The following is a 20,952-nucleotide window of genomic DNA, read 5'->3' on the forward strand; positions in this document are numbered from 1 at the left end:
ACACTGGCACCATGTCATGCCAAGAACATAAACTATTTCAGCACACAGCAGGACCAGCTCATGATTAATGGCTCAAGATATGTGTAATTTGGTGGGCTTTGCTTTATTATGAAAGATACAGGGCAATATGTAGAGCTTGGAAAACCAGGCAAGAGAAAAGGTATGACATGTGACAAAGTCATCAGGACAAAAGCTTGGCCACAGCTGTTCTCCAGGGGACGGACAGTGGAAGAGGTGGTGGAGAGTTGGAGGTTTGAAAGCAGGTCTGTAGCAGGTCCGCAAGGCCATCACACGCATCGTAAATGCAATATCACAAGAACCCACTCAACTGCCAATTCACTGTTCTGCCCTCCGGACGGAGGTACAGAACCCTGAGGTGCAACAGGACCCGACTCAGTAAAATGCCTGATACCCTCAGCCATAGCAGCTCTAAAAACAACCACTGGAGGTATGTCTCAAATGACATGATGTGTTATTTAGATAATAGCACAGCAAACTTTCCTGAAAGGTGAAGGACACTAAAGGTAATCAGTCAATTTTACAAGAATAAAGACTAATCAAACAAAAATAGGATGTAATTTGAAACCTATTTCCCAGCAAAAAATGAACTTTCACAACCTTCTGAAGAAATGAGAACCAACCAAAATGTCCTCACTTTCCAAAATGTTCTCACATCTAAAATTCAACATGGTCCTCACAGAGGTAGAAATACAAGGGCACATGTACACACAAATGAATGCACAGAGAAGAGCTATCACAACAACTACCATAATACACAAATAGAATGGATTCATATTGAATTATTATCCCCTTGTGTTTCATCCCAGCTCTGGCAATTTCAGACCTCATTCCCACCACAATTGAACAGGCAAAAATTCTGATTTATTAATTCTCATGATTGTATCATTATAAATTCCACTTTTACACCACTTCATTCAAATTTTACGGGCTGTCGTGACCGTGACTCATTTGGCCATAAATTCCACCTTAAAATTCTTTTATTTTTCACTACAGTGGTTTCTCTACAGCCTTTTTTTTTGTTTATTCCTTCCTTCACTTCTCGCTTTGTGTCATGCACTCTCTTTTCTTCTGTCTCCTCTCCTCAATTGTGCAAGAGTGTGGCTGTTTGTTTCACTCTTTGTGTACGAGCACGGAGCATGGAAGTTTGCGTGAAAGTGTTAATGTGTTCTCAGCTCTCTTATGCCTATTTGTGAGGTACAAAAAGAAGCAAACATACCAGTGAGCTCTCAACACTTACGCAGATGCAGTGTTTCTCCACAACTTAGTCTGAAAAGTCATACATGTAATTAGCTGCCTTGGAGAGGGGGCTGAGAGACTGAGAGAGAAGGACACAAAAATAGGGAATGAAAGAGGGAGAGAAGAAATAGTAGCAGATTCTCATTCTGCAGGTTCTTCGCTATCTTCTACTATATCTCTCTTTGCTTTTTCCTTCCCTCCTATCACTCCCTCTCAACTTCACATCCCTCTGCCCTCTGTCTTACACACAGTACTTCTATTACTCCTCCTACATTTTTCATTACATAGCTCTTGTTTGTCTCTTTTTCTTTTTCTTCTTCCCCGCTTTCCCTCTCTTTTCCCCTCTTTGTCTTTCATTTCCCACTCAACAAGTCTGTTAAGCAACGTTTTCCAGGCTTAGTGACCTATATCCCTGCTGTCGTAATGCCCTGCTCACTTATCTAGGATACATCTGGCCAGACATGTTTAGACATAATGAAAAATAAATGCCGCAAGTAGAGATGGAAAGGGTTTACAGAGGGAGGAGGGATTGCTGAGTCATTCCTCTGTCAAACAGTCTAACACCTCTAATGATAAGTCACATCATTTCCCAGGGTTTAATGTAACCATGGTAGTCTCTGGTCATTCCACTTAAAAAAGGGCATGTCAAAGGCTGCACCAAGATGAACAGTGACTCAATAAATTAAATAGAGAAAACAGTAATAATAATGAAAAACAACATTAGAGGTTTTTATTCAGATTTATGCAAAGCACTCTTTTCTCCTGACAAATTAGGGTAGAAAATCCCTCCTCATCCCAAAGATGAATAAGTATTCACTAAAAAAAAAACTGCTTTGCATATATTTCTAACAAGAATGTCAACACAAATGTATTTTCAACTGTTGTCCCATTAAAAAAAAAAAGGAAGGAAAATCAAAGGAAGACAATGCTTTTTTAGCCCTGCATGTCCTCTCTAATGAGCACTTTCACTTTACCCTCATAGTGTAGTGTTTATTCGTTGTATGTAATTTGACTTCTCTCTCACAGTGGCAACCACTGTAGCAAAGTGTTACTCTCTCCAAAGTGTAGGGCAAACACATCTATCTCAGCCAGAAATCTTATCTTTAACTACAAAGGCAAACATTTCATTTCCCATACTGGACAAAAGTCTCCCTCAGGGATGGAACCTGTATCTCCTCCTTCATTCTCATTGACTTTGTCATTTCATGTTCAGAAACACCTCTAATATTATTTTCTCCATTCAAAAACAAATTACCCGAAGTCAAATTCAATTGACAGGGTATCAAAGCACAAATTATATCCATCACAGTTTGTGCTCCGGATCCTGTTTTGCATATGGTCACTAAACTGTCTGAAACCTGTGGTGCTATTATTGATGCAAATGAGATAATAGCATTATGCTTATAACATTTCATTAGATTACCTTGTTATATGTGTTTAATTGGCTCTCAGATAGACCCTTAAACTACCCTATTTGAAATCAAAGTCTTATTGAAGGATATTCAATATTGGTTAATTTAATATTGTTTATTTAGAGTGGGAGCCACTATATGAAGTTCACCTGGAGGTCAAGATGCACACATGCCCCTCTCCTCATGATAAAAGCCTTAAGTAAAGTTCAATTAAAGTTCAGTGGTCTCATAATGTACGTGTTGCCAAGAGAACTGTGCACTCACACCTGCGTGTAAGTTTTCACGTATTGCATATAAATGTTTATAAAGTAGTGAGAGCTTGGGGGCTTCGGTGTTTGTGTGTATGCGCATGAGTCTCTATCGTTGTGTGTGTGTGTGTGTGTGTGTGTGTGTGTGTGTGTGTGTGTGTGTGTGTGTGTGTGTGTCACTTGCCACCTCTTCTCATTAAAGGTGAACTGAGGCGAGGCCTGGCCGTTTGTTGGGTTGGTAATTGATGTGCGCAGCTCAGTGGGATACAAGGTTTAATTCCTCAGCGTTAACGAACAATAAATCACACACACACACACACACACACACACACACACACACACACACAAACTGCAAAGGAGACATAAATCAAAGACTAAGGGCCTGCCACTGCCTGCCTTACTGCAATGACAATATCATATCACCTCTCCCTCCCTCTGTTTTTTACTCAGGCTTTCGTTCACTCTCTGTTAATCCCTCTCTACCTGCGACTGCAGTGACACTATCACCACACATATCTCCTCTCTTTTCCCCTCAGTTCAATTCTACTTTGACTGCAATTACAATATCACAGCACTGCTTGCTCTCCCCCATTCTGTCTGACTCTCTCTCTTTCCCCTCAATCCCTTTCAAGCTCTTTCTGAACAACAGATGGTCACCTCATCCCTCCCACAGATAGAGGGATAGAGAGATAGAGAGAAGGCTGATGGGGGAGGAAGGATAGAAAGTGGAGCAACCAACTGAATGTGTGACTGTGAGAGAAAGAGACAGAGAGACATAGAGAGAGAGAGGGGGAGTGAGAAACTCTGGTGTCTTGAGAGACCATATACATAAACACAGTAAACACACAACACAAACCATAACCTCGCAGGGAATTTAGATTAGATCACACATAGACACAATCATACACAAACTAATACCCACACTGGGAATGCAAAGGGGCACTCCAGAATCCGCCTGCACAGATTGCATCCTCATTCCACCTGATGGCAACAGGTCAGATAATTATTTTAAGCATCATTTACATTTGAATGACTAATATGAGATTTAGGGTGGGGAAGGAGGCTGAGGGGGGAAGGTGAGAAAGACAGAGAGAAAGCGTGGAAGATGAGGGAGAGCCATACTGGCAGATTGAAGTGCAGCGTAGTGTAGGATGAGATAGAGGTGACGCAAGGTGAATTACAGCGGCGCCAGAGAGGGGAAACCAGGCCAAGCTTCTGTCGTTCTCAATTTTGCTGGCTAGCAGGAATTCTAACCCCCACATCCACACCCAGCCACCCTCACCCTCCCGTCATCTCCCCTCAAATTGGTATTCATGGTCTATTGTGGTCACTATATAATTGAGCCACTACTGGTGGTACAGAATGATGAAAGATGAGGAAAAAGGGAGGGTGTGACATGGGGAGGAGTGGCTGCCATTGTCATTGCACTCAAGCATATTATAGAAGGGAATCTATTTATTGTCACTGAAAGTGCAAAATTGCAAGAAATTTTGTGCAATCACAATATTGTTATGACGGAGTTCCTAGTAATGCAGTGACCGATGATAGTATGATCATTAATTCTAAAAGGTTTGGAAAGGTGCAAGAGAAAGAGAACGGTGGGTATTGCCAAGGCTGCCTCCTTTGGAGCACCGGTAAACTTAGGAGTGAAATGTAATGCTCATGGGAGGCTGCATTTGCTCCCCTCTGTCAAACTATCTTTTTTAGCTGTGTGCCTCATTATAAAAGAGGTAATACACTGAATGAAAAGCAAGTACACTTCGACTGGAAACTTCCACCTCAGCAGCGACTCTCTAACACTGCATAAGTTCTGGGAACTAACACAAAGATGCAGTAGAACAGAAGTGGTGGAGGTTTTATATTTATATATACGTTCAATTTACTGTAGGTGTAAAACATCAAGCGCTATTTATCTCTGCAGAAACTCCAGTGAAACGGTTTCATTTCCTTTAAACTACACACCAGCAAATACGTGAATTAACATTCTCGAATTAATTAACATTATACTATTACTGATCGATTCTGTATCAGTTGCATCACATGACAGTGTTGTAATAATGTGAGACCTTTCCCGAAACAGCTTGAGGGAATTTTGATAATTTAGACTTTTTTTTTTTCTGGTGGCTTTTTGGTAGGATTTTAATTTTTTTTCACTATTATTATGATGAACACTGCAAGATTAATTTGTATTGCCTGAAGCTAAGGGATGATGATTGGTAGAGAGGACCTGGTATTCACAAGAGAGATTGTGCTGTCATCTCCTCACATTTACACAAAGTTATACAGACACAGGATGATACATGATACATACAATATCCTGCAAACTGTGCAGAAGAATTAACTAATATGTTTCCTGGCTACAGCTGTTACATACAAATGGGAAATACGGTAGAAAAAGGAACACTGTAATAAAACTAAACTAAACTAAATGGTAAAGAAATTACACTGCAGGTCCACTCTTGACAGGAAACTGATTTAAAAGAACATTAACTAAATGTTGATATTATAATTGTTTCCTTGTAAAACCTAAATTCTTACTATACTAAGGTTTAATGGTCTCTGGTATATCTGATATGTATCTGATATAATTTTTCATTTTCTCTTCTGCTAAATCTAACTCTAACTTAATATGCATTGCAGCATGGTCAGTTGCAGTAGGTGTGCGTTAGGCCACTATTTTTGCAATTTTATGATTTTGAAAAGGTTGTTTACATTTTTATTATTGAATAATAAGTCATGATGGGTTATGGAACATCCAGGAAACACGACATGTAAATATAAAAAAATCCTTCTTAAATCTACTTAAAATTTACATATTCATACTGATTGCAGGTTGTTATTGTTAGGAGGTATTTGCAATGAACCCATCCAGCCTGAATATAGTGGAACAATGCTAACTTACCAAATATATGGTTTTTGAGACACAGTCTGGCAGACTTTCAGCACAGAGGAAAAATCAGTCTCTAAAGACCGGAACAGAAGTACTTCTAGAAACTCGCCCCTTGTAGATTTCTCCCTTACAAATGCAACATTACATTGAATTTATTTAGGAGCTCTGCCAGAAACTGCGTAGTGCTCACACATCGTTAGAAAGCTGCCATTGTCTACAGTGGTTCACATCAGCAGATGTTTGATCAGCAGAAATAACTTTATCGCTGATGTCAGTTTTTGAGATATTGCCGCCTGATTGTGTTCAATAAATAATCTATATAGACTAATTACATGGGGCTGAGATTGGATATTGATAATGCTCAGTGCTTAATGATGTGAGAGAAATTGTGACTATGTGTATGTGCTTGGGAGGTGGTGGTGGGAGGGGGTCTACTTTTTAAACTGTATGACATCATGCATGTGGGTGTGTCTGTGTCTGTTTCCTCTCCAGTTCTTTAAATGGGTGAGGTTTTTCTAAATCCATCCTTCATGATGGACAGTTAAAAGTGAAAAAGGCCAGTTTTAATTTGCTGCTTGGATACCCTCCCCAGCTCTCCCAGGGACTCTCTGCTTACCACCTCTCCTTTTAAACCAACACACTCTCAGCCGCACACACTCACACACACCCTTACAGTATGCACATTAGCTACAGTCTGACATACAGATGCATACACACATTTATGCAGCATGCAGATGTGTGTCTGTACACACACAGAAGCGGAGGGATCTCAGGACGTGCCCTATTTAGATGAAATGAGTCACAGGGATCTCATTACTACTGTCTAGACTTCATCACTTTTTGGTGAATACGGTCTGCTTCCGAGTGAGAGTGAACAGAAACAAAAAAAAAGTGAAAACAGACAGTGAGACATAAATGGGTTAGAAAGTAAGAGAAGGAGATAAAGAATGGAGAGAAAAGAGAGATCAGAAAAAAATTAGGTGAGTGGATAAGACATAATGCAAACCAAATGAATGAGTGGGTAGAGAAGAAGAAGAGATTCTGAGAAATCCTTTGTCAACATGTCTGCTTTAAACAGCCTTTCTTCTTGATTCTCAGTGGATACCTCTCCATATTTCTGTCATAATAACCTAACAATAACATCACCATCATCATGTCTGGAGTATTCTGATCTAATGACATTATACAACATACAGATTATATCACTATACCACATGGAATACACCCACCAACAAATAAGTCGGCTCTGACAAATGTTGACAGATTAAATAAGTTGTAACTTTTGCAGTGTTTAACTAAGTTAAGTCTTAACTGCTGTACCACTGTATTGTCTCAAGGTACAGTAAATATATCACAGAACCTACATTTTGACTTTTCTACATCAATTAACAAACATTGTTGGCACATCTAGGTTTTCGAGATGATAATATCTATTGATCAGAATCACATTGTCCAACTGGAACACAGACTTTGCATTTTGTATTAGATATTTTTTGACTGCTTATGCTGTGTAAGTGAACACTAATGGTTTTGACTGTATGACTATGATTGGACTATGTCCTCCACTGTGAACTAGTAAAAAAAAATAAGGAGCAATGATTTTATTAAATCAGAGATTTCTAGCACTACAGAGAGAGACTATGTAAAACCAAGAGCTATCACTCCACATAGCTTCAGGGTTGCAATCCACAATTGTTTTCTTAATTAATAAAGTAAAAAATGAAATATTGTGAAATACCTGTTATCATTGCTCAAAAGGTCCAAGGTGATGTCTTTAATTTACTAGCAATTTCTCACAGTTGAATAGTTGAAGTCATAAAATGTTTAGCATTTTTGCTTGGAAAATAACTGCTCTGAAAATTGCTGCCAATTATTTTTCTGTCGATCAACATATTGTTTCAGCACTACACAGCTTATTGGTATTATTTCCACTGAAACTACCACTGTCATTGTTGCCACAACAGGCAGCACTCTTCATGTATAATTAACTACCTCCGCTACTACTAACTATACTTATAATATTGCTTTGTTGTTATCATGATGCTTCTTCTACTTCTACTACTTCTATTGTTACTGCATCTTTGTTATCGAAGCATCTACAGCTGCTCCTACTGAGAACATGCATGACAATGGAGAGTCTCTGCTGCGTGAGTCATTTGTGAGTTCAGCACCATGGAGAGCTCATTGGTTGTTCACTAAAGGCTCATTCAGTCTCTCTCTTATCCCGCCCCTGTCACCCTTTCTCTCATAATTACATTCTCACACCTCCACTCCATCTTCATTCATTTTTCTTCCTCTCTCCATTTTCTGCATTTCCTCATTCTTCCCAAAGGGGCTCTGAGTGGATGTGCAGCATTCCAAAGCAGCACGACGTTGACACAGAAGTAGTTACAGTGGTGCTCATTTAAAATGCACATCACACAGCGGCCTGGATATGTGATCAACATCACAGTGTGGTATTCTGCTGTGAAGTTTCATGAGACAGACTGAGGTGTGTTCTGCAGAAAAGAGCCACAACAGCTAGTGTTTTTTATATGGCTTAAACACCTGCAACATCTCACACACAAGGATAATATACCCTACCCACACCTTTGTCTCTAATGGACCATTGTGGAAGATGGTATTCTGAGCATTGTTACAGCAGGAGTTATGTACATTATTTATATCCACAGTCAAGGCTGCCACTTTCACTTCTGCATTCAATAACAATAAAATGTTCTCAGGAGGAGTAAAGCCCTGAAAATTGACAGAGGTGTTCCTTTGAACACAAAAAACTGCCCCCCCTCAGTGAATGTGTACAGACTCCTAGCATGTGTGCTTGTACCTCTGCATGTGTGTGTGTATGTGTGCAAACGGTGACAACTCCAAGAGAGTGCAAAAGAAAACAGCTAAATTTATGGATGAAAATAAGAGCACCTTTTGCCCCAAGAGCCACAAACACATGCACACACAAACTAGGCTCTCTGAGACCAGGAGATGCAAAGTGAAGAGGATAATTGCAAACAGCATTTAATTGGTTCAGGGAAGAGAACAGATGTGAAGATTGAAACAGAGATGGAGAAAGACACACTGAAAGATGGAAGAGAGAGACATTAAGACGTAAAGAGAGATAAAGAGATAGAGATGGACAGATGGAGAGATTGAATAAGAGGCAGAGAAAGAGGCCTAGAGATTAAAGAGATGATGGAGATAAAGGTGGAAGGAGGGTTGTGAGTCGTTTAAAGGTGTCATGTTTGAAAGAAGGACTGTCTACCTTACTTTGACTCTCCAGTTTCCCTGCTTGGTGAGCTTGTTTCTCTCTGTTTGTATCTCACTTTTTCTTCGTCTTGCCATGTGATTCTCTCTCACACGCCTTCCCCAGTCATCCACTGTGCTCAGCGTTCCCTTCCCCACCGATGCCCTCTCACACCTCAACACACCTACACACACCCACCACCACACACTTACAGGTACATGCACATATGCGGTTTTCAAAGAGCATTACCCTTTCTTCACCAGAAGTCACTCAGGATTCTTAGTATCCATTTGCAGGGGGCTTGCATCATCCCTTACTTCCTGTAACCCAAGGTCTTCACAGCAACACATTCACAGCAGGGGGGAGGGTTGATGAGCACCCGCTGGCCTTAAAGGTGCTTGAACATGGGAAGGAAGACCAAGTCTAATTGGCACAGTTAGAGCTTTGAACCTTGTCAGTAGATTAACCTGAAAATAGCATTCGCTTTGCTATTCAGTCTTAATCAGCTGTTGAGTGGTGGTAATTTTGCAAGATTTTATGTCCTGAGGCAGGAGTTAAGTCTAAAGCAAGAGGTCACGGGTTCTTATTATACTGGATGTGGGAAAGTTTTTCTGTGTACTGTCTCTCAAAAATAAATGAAAATCTTGCTTTTAATTGCTCTACACTTTGAGTGTTGTTACATTTAACCAAGGACTGATTACAAGTGTGAATGAATTTTCAAAAAATTTACAAGGTTAAAAGAAAAAACAAACTTTGCAGGGTTTCTTTGTTGGTGCCACACTGTACCATCCTGCAGTAATTGGTGTTTTGTGAAACTTTATTGGTTCTGTTCAAAGGTGACTTTTCTTTGACCATCCTACAAGGAGGCCAAAACATATGCTCAGCCATAGTATACAATACCCTAGTTAGTTTGCTCCAGGACACCACAGTACAGTGTTTCTATTGTGAAAATTTCCTTTATTAATATCTCCTTTCTACCATAACTTGCTGCACTTGGACATTTGGACACTCCCTTAAAAATAAGGGTTGAGGCTTCTCAAAGGGGGCATGACGATAAAGCGGTTCTCGAGAACACCATTTTATAGAATATGGCATCGATACAGTCATAAAGGAAGCTGAAGTAACCTCTACATCCTGTGTATCAAACAAATTTTGTCAGTGTTTTTAGATTCTTACCAGAGCACAGAGGTCAAGATGAGAGAGCGCATAGGCCTGAAATTAGGGTTGGAAAGTGTATCTGGGATGTTCAGCCCCCATCTAAAGAGAGTTCAACACATCTAAGCAGAAAGGCCAAGGGAAAATCAGTCTTTTGAAGTGTGAATCACAGCTATAATTTTCCAGCAATTCAAACCATTAGGCTCTTTCTCTCTCATATACGACTTGATAAAGAACTCAGCCCCTCTGAATTACAGCCTAATACTTTCATCCAAACTATCCCGTCTTTAACGTTGTTCTCCTACTAATGAAGGGTAACTTCAATCAAGACCTGGACCATTACTCTGCCAAAGTGGGATTGACTGTAAGCCTGTGGGTGGAGGGCGGTACAAAGACATGCACGCACACGTGTACACGTGCACTTATGTGTGTTCACATGCACAGTCATACAACCAGGCAAATCAGAGAATATTCTTCAACATTCACACAAAGCTGTCACATATCCTTGAACACATGCATCTTAAAATGTGATTCAACTTTTTTTACACAGTGAAGGAGCTCTTGCTGTTTAGAGAAAAAAACTCTCACCCCCACAGGGTGAGTGCAGTGTTCAAAATACTCAAAAGACCAGTGAATGTCCACACCAAAGAATTTAGTTCAAATTGTTTAGTGAATCTTTTCAGCAAGCAATGAACAATTACAGAATTCTGGATCAGATGTGCCTTTTCCTAACCAATAACAAGTGTTGGTCAGTCCACAGTCTGACAACCTAACTTTCCCTGATCCAGTGTATTTATACAAGTACAAACAAAGAAATGTGCATGGGCGTTTTGTCGTCTTCTGATTGGCTCTGCTGACTTCCTCCTTCCCATCTGACTCCGACCTCAAATGTCACCTAAAGCTCAGCACGCTCAAAGGAAGACAGTTAATGCATACATATAAATTACCACTGATCTACCTCTGTTACCTCCGGCTGCCCCCCTACACATGGCCATAGGGTGATCTTTATCAGTGGTTGTAAATAGTTTCCCTGAGGCAGATGTTTAAATGACCACTCACCCTTAGCACCTAAATATCCACTAGTATAAATCATTAAACAGTTTTAACTTTAATAGTTTAAAATACTACAACAGTCCCCCTTTTGAACTCAACAAACTGAGTTCAACATTCTGTGTCCTCAACAGGTCAACCTTGCGATGGGGCGGAACCTCCCCCCATACCTAACGTTTTAACCTTCCCCTGTGGGACTTCTTTCCTCCTCAGACACCATCCTCCACCTCGTTCTCCGATTCCTCCAAACGAGTGGCGCTGGTTTCTGTTTTAATCACACACACACAAATGATGATTATAAAACTCGATTATACATTTTATTTATTTTTTTTTTTATTCCCCTCGGCTTCCTTCTCCTGTGCTGTGGTGTTCTTAGCACACTGAGAGAGGTAATACCAGTTGTAACCCTTCCCAGCCAGTTTTACTGCCGAGTTTGTTCTGGCTGTCACTTTGAATGATCCTGTCCACCGTGGTTCACTCCACTTCCTCTTTATGGCCTTCAGATACAGGAACTCTGGAGGTCCTCCTGATCCTAGCTCTGGCTCCTGTTCCCGCGTGGAGAAACTCTCTCCTGTTGGTGAATCTGTGGGGATGGAAAATTCTGACACCAGAGCGTTTATTTTCACATAATATGGTTTATATCCCACATTAGAAATCTCTTTCTGGGAGTGAGTTGGACCAGGTATTTCTCTGCCGTGATGTAACTCAAAAGGAGTCAAACTAGTCTCCCTGTTCACTGCAGATCTCACTCCCAAGAGGGCCAATGGCAGAGCCTCTGGCCACTTTAGTTTGTATGACATTACAATTTTTAATAATTTGTTTTTTAATGTCTGATTCATGCTCTCCGCTTTGCCCTGAGACTGAGGATGGTATACAGTCCCATATCTACGTTTTAATCCTAATGCGATTTCAACTTTCTCCATGTCTTTATTTTTGAAGTTTGTTCCATTGTCAGAGCGAATTAGTCTGGGAAAACCGTGAGTGGGAATGTAGTGGTTTATCAAACATTTTATCACTGATGTGGCGTCCTCCTTTGCGGTGGGATAGGCCTCAACCCACCGTGAGAAGGAGTCCACAATCCCCAACAAATAACGTTTCCCACCTTCACGGCTTAACATGTCTGTGAAACCAATAGTGATTTCCTGACCTGGTGCAGCTGGTTCTGCATACTTCCCAGCCTCTACTCTAAGGGCTGGTCTTACATTACATGTCTGGCACACCCCACAGTCATTAACAAAGTTTTTGATTACAGCATTCTTACCGTCAATCCACCAGTGTCGTAAGTCATGTGTCATTTGTCCAGTGCTCCTGTGGTCAGGTCCATGAGTCTGTGTCAACATGCTGTTTAGCCATTGAGGGGGCATTATCACCTGACTATTTACATGCCATATTCCTTGGCTGTTCTGTTGTCCCCCTTTTGACTTCCACTGAGTCTTTATCTCTTGTGATGCAGTTTCTTGTGCTGCTTTGACTGTTTCCATATTCACATCATCAGCGATCTGCATGTCTGTGACTAACATTATCATATTTACAGTGTATCCTGCTGCCTGTTTCGCTGCTTGATCAGCTGCATCATTTCCTTTGGCTTCTCTATCATCTAGAGTGCTATGTCCTTTAACTTTCATTATTGCCACCCGTTTTGGAAGTTGTAGAGCTTCTGCTAACTCCCTCATCATTCTTTCATGAGCCATGCTTTTACCCCCACTTGTCCTAAAACCTGCCTGCATCCATCCTGTTAAGTCCCTGTGTACTGCATTATATACATAAGCGGAATCAGTATAAATATTTGCGCTTTTTTCCTGTGACAATTCTAATGCTGATATGACTGCTCTTAGTTCTGCTTTCTGGGCTGACACGCTTCCTGTCATCTGTTCCTGTTTGAGTATTCTGGGGGTCCCATCTATCCCTAGTTCCACCACAGCGTATCCTGCCTGCAACCCACTGTCTGGATGTCTGAAACAACAGCCATCTGTGTACATTTCCACTTCAGGATTTACCAAAGGTGTTTCACTCAAATCAGTCCTCACCTTGGTCCTGTCCTGTGTAACTGTTATACAACAATGTGGTGTCCCTTCCAATATTTGTTCTGCCATATTGATTCCTTGATGTACAAATGTTATGTGTGGTTGTGTTAGCACTTTGAGAATCCTGCTCTGTCTTAGTGGTGTCAGTGTGAATGCAGAGGATGTCACAAATGCAACTGTAGCGTGAGAGGTTAAGATTATCAGTGGGTGATGCATGACTACATGTGCGATTTTTTCTGTCAATTTAGCAACTGCTGCTGCATATCTGACACATGGAGTGGCTCTTTTTTCCTGTACATCAAACAGTACACTACAGTATATTAACACTCTCCTAATCCCCCTTTGTTTCTGATAGAGAACACCATATGCAGACGCTTGTCTTTCAGAAACATCAAGAAAAAACGGTTGAGTGTAATCGGGGGGCGCCAAAGATGTGGCCTGTGACAGATCCTATTTGAGACAAATAAAATCTGAATCAGCCTCAACCGTCCAGTCCAACTTGGCACTGAGATTGCGGCACCCCTGAGCTTTAACCAGTGCACGCAGAGACTCAGTCCTACCGGCATAATCAGGCACAAAATGTCTGGAGTAACCTGTAAGACCCAACTCTTTAGCCTGATGTCCTGCATGCAAGGCGAAAGATACGTGGGGGGTGGTAGTGTTAGACATTTTATACCAAGATTTCCTATACTCAGGAAGCATAACTGCTGATGCCACTCCTTCTTGTCCCACATAAATGCCCTCTACATGCAGGGCCCAGGTATCTCCTTCTATTTTGTCTTCAAATTCAGCCTTATATATCCAATCTTCATTCCTGTCATAATATAAAGTACAATGGGGAGGGTCGGGAACAGAGTGGTAGGAGCTGAGAGAGTGAATCCACGGAGCCCATAAGTCAAATTGTTCTATCAAGGGATTATTTTCTGTATTTAACAATACCCAATATACATCAGCTGGTGGTTCAGCAGCAGTGTATGGAGCAGAGGCACCCAGGGGCATTTGCTTAACAGACGTATCGATAGAAGAGCTGCAGGTGATCACAGTTCCATCTGGAAAATGCATAGTTGTTCCCTGAGGTGCACATTTCACTGCAACTCCCAGGCGAACCAACAAGTCTCTTCCCATCAAGTTCACAGGACAGTCAGGTGCGTAGACAAAAGAGTGTCTCAGCATTTGGTTTCCCACAGTCACAACAGTTTCTTCCGTGAAAGGCAGTTTTTGTTCAGTGCCAGAAAATCCCAAAACAGAAACATAGGCGGATGAGAGTCTGCAAGGTGGATCACTCAAGGTTGAGTAGCGAGCTCCTGTGTCCACCATGACCCATCTTGTTTTCCCATTCACCTTCAGAGAAAAACAGGGAGCTCCCAAGCCCTGTAGTTCCCCTTCTGTTTGGCACCCCTATGGCTGCTGTGGGAACTGTCCCCATGCACCAGGATGTGCAGGCCATCCTCCTGGAGCCATATGTGGATTGGGTGCCTGCTGGGGTGGGTTTGAAGCTGCTCCCCCTGGGGGACCACCGCTTCTTCCCTGCTGCCGAGCATAGCCGTTATAAGGGCAATCATTGACCCAATGGTCCATTGCTCCACAAATAAAGCATCCCTTGTTTTTCACTCACCCTGCTCCTCCCTTATTGCCTGCCTTCCCTCCCTTTCTCTGTCCATTGTTTTGATTATACCCTCCCTGGTTTCCTGGACCCTAGAACATCTGACCTGGTGTGAGTACTGGCACTGGGATATGTGCAGGGTAGTAAGGGTATGAATTAGGGGGAGGGTTAGGAGGGGGAGATGGGGATAGGGAAAGAGCTGGAGCAGCAACAACATCTGTAGAAGGCATTTGGAGCATTTGTTTATGTTGCTTAGCACTAGCTTTCTTATCTGTCACCTGATCTCTAACCTGTTGTAGCTGCAGCTTTAAGAGCTGACCTTTAAGCTCCTCCATCTCACCCTCTCTCTTTTTCTGCTTTTGAGTTTGGGCATCCATATGATGTGTGAAATGTCTGTACTTGTGTGAGCTGATACTTTGTTTAACCATGGTTGGGCTCCATCCCTAAGAGGAGGCAACTGATAGACTAAGGCTGTCCAATGAGAATGGTTTATATTTAGCTTGAATATTATGCGTGGCTGCTCCAAAAAGGGGCTTCTGCAGGTCTTTGGGCTGTTGGAATCCTTCTTCTCTCTCCCTACGTTCTTTAAGTCTCTCAGACCTTCTTAATCCTGTTCCTTCTACTATAACACTACATATTTTTCCTGATACCTACTCTTCACCTTCTCTGTCACCCTCATCATCACCATCATTCTTACTCTCTCCCTCTAGCCCTACATCATCATACTTCCCTCCACATGTTCCCTGCAACTTCTGTCTACTCTGTTCTCTCATTTTCTCAATTAGCCACTGCTCTCTCTTTTTCTCAACTTCCCACTGCTCTCGCCACTCTCCCATAATCTCTGACCCCTGTCCTGAGTTTGCACGCTTGATTCCTTGTTCCATATCCTGATCAAAGTCAATGACTCTTTTAACTGGTGGCTCTGTTTGTAGTATAGTTGGTGATCTTTTATCCTAGTGGTGTCAGTCGTGTCTGGAGAGTCTTTTTTTATGTCTTCTTTACAGTCATCATATAGCCATCATATATAACCAGCCAAGGTGTCGCTTTGTTCTGTACCAGTCCTCTAAATGTTTTAAGATTTTCCCTCTTTTCTTCTCTGGCTGACACACTAGCACATTGTTTTTTATTACTTCCCATTTCTTTCCCCAAGTCCCTGGAATTCCAAAATCTTTTTTCAGGATGGGAATGCTAGACTCTATTTTTTCACGATTGTATTCCCCTTCCATGTTTACAGACTAATTCCTCAATTATGCACTACAAATTAATGAATGTACTTCACACATGGAAATATCTCATGAATGACTCCTGTAGGTCAATCGGGGCTGCTGAGAGACAATCTTCTACAGTTCCCTCCTAAGGAGAGGCTGCGGTCTCTCACTGGGTGTTTAAATTTCACACAGTATCCCGATCTTTTAATTCATGAAATAATTATCCATCCAAACCACCCCAATACTTTACCTTCTTGGAAGTGCGTGTATGGTTAACATACACCAGGCCCAACCCAATTTTTCCCCTTATAACAACACAATTTTACAGTAGATACTAGGCGTCCCCGGCACCTTTTGAACACATTTATCAACACTACGTGTAGGCCCCCTACAACGTACAAACACAAGGTGTAGGCTTTTAAGGCCCAAAGCCCCCTACTTAAATAAAAGTATGTGTAGGCCCCCTACAACATACAACACAAGGTGTAGGCTTTTAAGGCCCGAAGCCCCCTACTTAAATAAAAGTATGTGTAGGCCCCCTACAACATACAACACAAGGTGTAGGCTTTTAAGGCCCGAAGCCCCCTACTTAAATAAAAGTACGTGTAGGCCCCCTACAACGTACAACACAAGGTGTAGGCTTTTAAGGCCCGAAGCCCCCTACTTAAATAAAAGTATGTGTAGGCCCCCTACAACATACAAACACGTGCATATACACAAATAACACTAGAGTTCAGGAATTTTAGGTCCGAAACCTCCTCTGAATTTTCTACGTTATTTGCTTTTTGCTCACTGCTTGGTTTTACTCAGATTACACGTTAAATACTAGCAGGAGGAAGAATGAACCACATGCTGGGGGATAATTTAGTTTTGTCCAATTTGCACACTTTTATTAAAAAGGTGGTGCTTACCTTATTATTTGGGATCCCTTTTCTCCTCCGCAGTGTTCACCTGCCTCCCGCACTCATTATCCAGTCGCTGCTGGTCAGTTAAGCATCACGTCGGGGTCACCAAATTGAAGGAGCTCTTGCTGTTTAGAGAAAAAAACTCTCACCCCCACAGGGTGAGTGCAGTGTTCAAAATACTCAAAAGACCAGTGAATGTCCACACCAAAGAATTTAGTTCAAATTGTTTAGTGAATCTTTTCAGCAAGCAATGAACAATTACAGAATTCTGGATCAGATGTGCCTTTTCCTAACCAATAACAAGTGTTGGTCAGTCCACAGTCTGACAACCTAACTTTCCCTGATCCAGTGTATTTATACAAGTACAAACAAAGAAATGTGCATGGGCGTTTTGTCGTCTTCTGATTGGCTCTGCTGACTTCCTCCTTCCCATCTGACTCCGACCTCAAATGTCACCTAAAGCTCAGCACGCTCAAAGGAAGACAGTTAATGCATACATATAAATTACCACTGATCTACCTCTGTTACCTCCGGCTGCCCCCCTACACATGGCCATAGGGTGATCTTTATCAGTGGTTGTAAATAGTTTCCCTGAGGCAGATGTTTAAATGACCACTCACCCTTAGCACCTAAATATCCACTAGTATAAATCATTAAACAGTTTTAACTTTAATAGTTTAAAATACTACAACAACAGTCATATACAGGCCCTACTGACTACTGGGAAGTCTGTAGTGTAGTGTACAGCCAATTGTTGGATTTAATAGTTTTGGAAAATAAGGAGACATTTAAACTCATATATATCTTCATAAAGTAGGTGTGCCCTCTTCACCCTGACTCTGTCTGAGTCTTCCTCACGACCCAAATACTGTTGTGTTATTATCATTTTTACCAGACAGTTGGATAGAGGGCTCTCAATCTGGCTTTCCATTCTGATTATGTCGACACTGTTTCACTGCAAGCCTGTTCTTCTAAAGATTCAAAGGGTGTGTGTGTCTGTTTGCAAGTGTGTTTTTTTTATGTACCGTATGTGCTTTATCTCTCCAGGCCAATGTAGAGAGAATCACTGAATACAATATATAGCTGTAACCCTGTCTGTATTGCTTTTACGGCAGCACAGGCTAGGTAAAACATTTACATACATATTTTTAAAATGGGAAAGAAAGGCCAGTCTCCTCCACATATGGAAAATAGATCCAAAAATTTAATATAATACGTTTTTGATGTTATTCTGACAGACTTTACTCCCACAAAAAACGACCGTATGATTTGTTTGCGAAAGCAACTTATTACAACCCATAGTTACTTTTTATTGTGAAGCTACATCTGGCGGTGGCAATGTTGCCATAGTAATTATGACAGGAGCAAAGGAAGAAAATCAGGTGATGTAATTATAAGGCAACAAATTTAATTCAGAGATGCAGGGTTGACAAAGCACTGGATTTCAACATGAGAGACTGCTGTTTGCTTCCTGTTTCCATCCAACAGTCAGTGTTGTTTCTTTGAAGCATGACAACAATTGTTCTATAACAGCCTATAGAGGCAATCCTGGAAAAAGAAACTGTTGAATTTCACTCAAATAGTTTATGAAAATGTGTGTCTGAATGTTAAATCAGAAATAGGTTGTGCAGTTTTCAAAATCTTTATTAATTTTTAAACTACACCAACTAGGTTAAAAGTTTGCATACGAGATTTATCAGTCTGCCCCTGCTCTTTGTGACAGCAGCTGCTGTCTGCTGTGTGTGTGCATGCATTTCCAAGTCTTCTTGTCTTTCCTGGACACACGCAGGCTCTTGTGAACAGTTATTTAATCTAGCAATTGCAGTGTCAGGCGTCTTGTTGAGGTGAAACAAGATAAAACCTCTATCTATTTGACATGCTTCTCCATCTCCGAACCAGGGACAGGATCAGTTTCTGCTTGGTGATTGGCTGCTGTTTCCAAACACCATCTGATGCAGGAAAGTGAGAGAAGGGGGTTTGATGAGATTCATCGGTGCTGTCAGCCAATTATGTTTTCAGTCATTAACACTGATATCCAGATTAACACTTAAACTAACACAGTAACATACTGAAATGGCCAATTGGGGCTACTTGGAAAATATGACTGTATTCCTTTCCTTAGGGAACATGATCCCCTGGGGAATATTTAATGTGTTATTTCAAAAACAAATTACAAAATATTCTTTACATACACAACATCAAAGATTGATTTGAAATTGATATGAGATGACTGAAGTTGGACTACAAATAAGTTTCTATTTGATTTACTTCCTTAAACTAATATTAAATTATGATAGATTGCACTTTTGTGGCATTACTTTACAGAAGATAACACTGTGAGACAGAAAAGAAAGTCATGTGACACAGACTAATACTCATATAGTCTCTCTCCGTCTCATAGATTCCTCCTGAAAGAAACACAATTAAGCTCTTTGATCACCTCACTGTTGTGCAATAAGAAGATTGATAGCACTTTCAGCTCTGGGGAGACTACAGCAGATCCTCTTTTTTTTTTTCTTTTTGTCTGAAGCAGATCAAAGAGCGTATTTGTCAGTGAGACAGTGTATTAATAAAACTGTCTGAACCACTAAGATATGTCATCTGAACTCCTCAATCAGTATGCAGTTTGATTTTCTTTTGGGAGAAAAATGACATCGTACTGGAATGGTGGTCCCTGGCGGTTTTACTAGTACGTTATCTCAGTCAAATTGGTTTTGGACAGGATCTCATTCTCCACGTTGCGCTGCCTCCCATATGAGTAGGGGTGTGCCTATAAAAGGCAGAGTGAAATCCCGCTGGTGTATTCCCGTGGTAATTGTTATTGTACTTTAATGTTGATAAGATGAGTTTATATGTGTGTTTGAGTGGGATGGATGGAGCAAAGAGAATAAAACACAAAGGAGAAAATAAGTAATGCATAAGTAACACAGTTTTCTCTCACATAAACTTACTTTGGAAGAACTGTATGAGTGAACTGAACCCTGAATTGTCTGTCTCCCTTTTTCTCTCACTCTCTCTGTATCTCTCTTTCCATCTGTCTCTTTCTTTGACTATCTTTCTGCCCTTTTGTCTCAGAGCAACTTTGTGGGTGTGCATACATTATGTGTAATCCTGCTGGGCAATACAAGGAGAGAGATGGAAAGAAGCTATTTCTTCCGCTTCCTCCTCCGATAAATTACTATTCATTGTGTCCCTTTCTCTTTTGCTCTTTCTTGTACTGTTGTGCTGCTTCACCCAGAGCCATGGTGACCTGCATACAGAAATGAGAGGAGGGGGAGAAATAAAGAGACAGATGAGTAAGAACAAGAACATGAACAACTGAAGTCAGCCGAAAGAATCAGGCAATGGGAGAAAATTTGAGGCAGTGGAATTGAAACGGGAAAATTTGAGGAGAATGATAGTGTGATGAGAGTGAAGTATACAGGAAAGGATGGGGACAGAGGAGACAGAGGAGGAGAGAGAAGAGAGGGGGAGCGAATGATAGCAGCATAGACTGAGCTTGTCATATCTGCTTTGGCCAGAGAGACATTCACAACCTCATGATGGACACTGACAGTTGTTCACTGACAAGTGTTGAATCTGTTGAATGTTGAACAGGCGCCCAGTGTTTTGTTTTGTGTTTTCATTTGCTTATGTTGTTTTTCCTCTCTGAGGAAACACTCGATTAGCACTCAATTACCTTCTTGAATTGCAGAGGGAGGGGAGATCTTGCAGCAGGACAGTGGACCTATTCATCCACGTTATGTGGGCACAGGGCCATGCAAATACTCAGTGGTTTACTCACCACTGAGCCCCATAGACAGGCAGTGTTTATAGTGGTGCAAAAATCTTTTGGATTTAAACAAACTGTTCTTCGAGCCAAAGTACATTCAGACTTTCCAACATTTTACCACCTACCTGGTAGAAGAATTAAAGAAGTAGTTTGACACTTTGGGAAAATGCGCTCATCCACTTTCTTAGGAGAG

At 41.2% G+C, this 20,952-nt stretch overlaps 2 protein-coding genes across 3 annotated transcripts in view; one reads left to right on the plus strand and one right to left on the minus strand.

Annotated features, from left to right (window-relative positions):
* Positions 1-20,952, plus strand: part of cntnap2a (contactin associated protein 2a) — a 351,965-nt gene that overhangs the window by 59,470 nt on the left and 271,543 nt on the right. The gene's annotated exons all lie outside the window — the stretch shown is intronic.
* Positions 10,849-17,678, minus strand: LOC130161473 (uncharacterized). 2 transcript variants are annotated; one of them, XM_056364798.1, is made up of 2 exons: positions 12,509-17,678; positions 10,849-11,830 (listed from the first exon to the last, which is right to left on the minus strand). In XM_056364798.1, the coding sequence occupies exons 1-2, from the start codon at positions 13,485-13,487 to the stop codon at positions 11,565-11,567; spliced, it is 1,245 nt and encodes a 414-aa protein (XP_056220773.1). In that variant the 5' UTR covers positions 13,488-17,678; the 3' UTR covers positions 10,849-11,564. The 2 variants fall into 2 exon arrangements, with proteins under 2 accessions (XP_056220773.1, XP_056220772.1); XM_056364797.1 differs by having other exon boundaries at positions 10,849-11,848.

This window comes from Seriola aureovittata, chromosome 20 (genome assembly GCF_021018895.1).
Source record: "Seriola aureovittata isolate HTS-2021-v1 ecotype China chromosome 20, ASM2101889v1, whole genome shotgun sequence".
NCBI lineage: Eukaryota > Metazoa > Chordata > Actinopteri > Carangiformes > Carangidae > Seriola > Seriola aureovittata.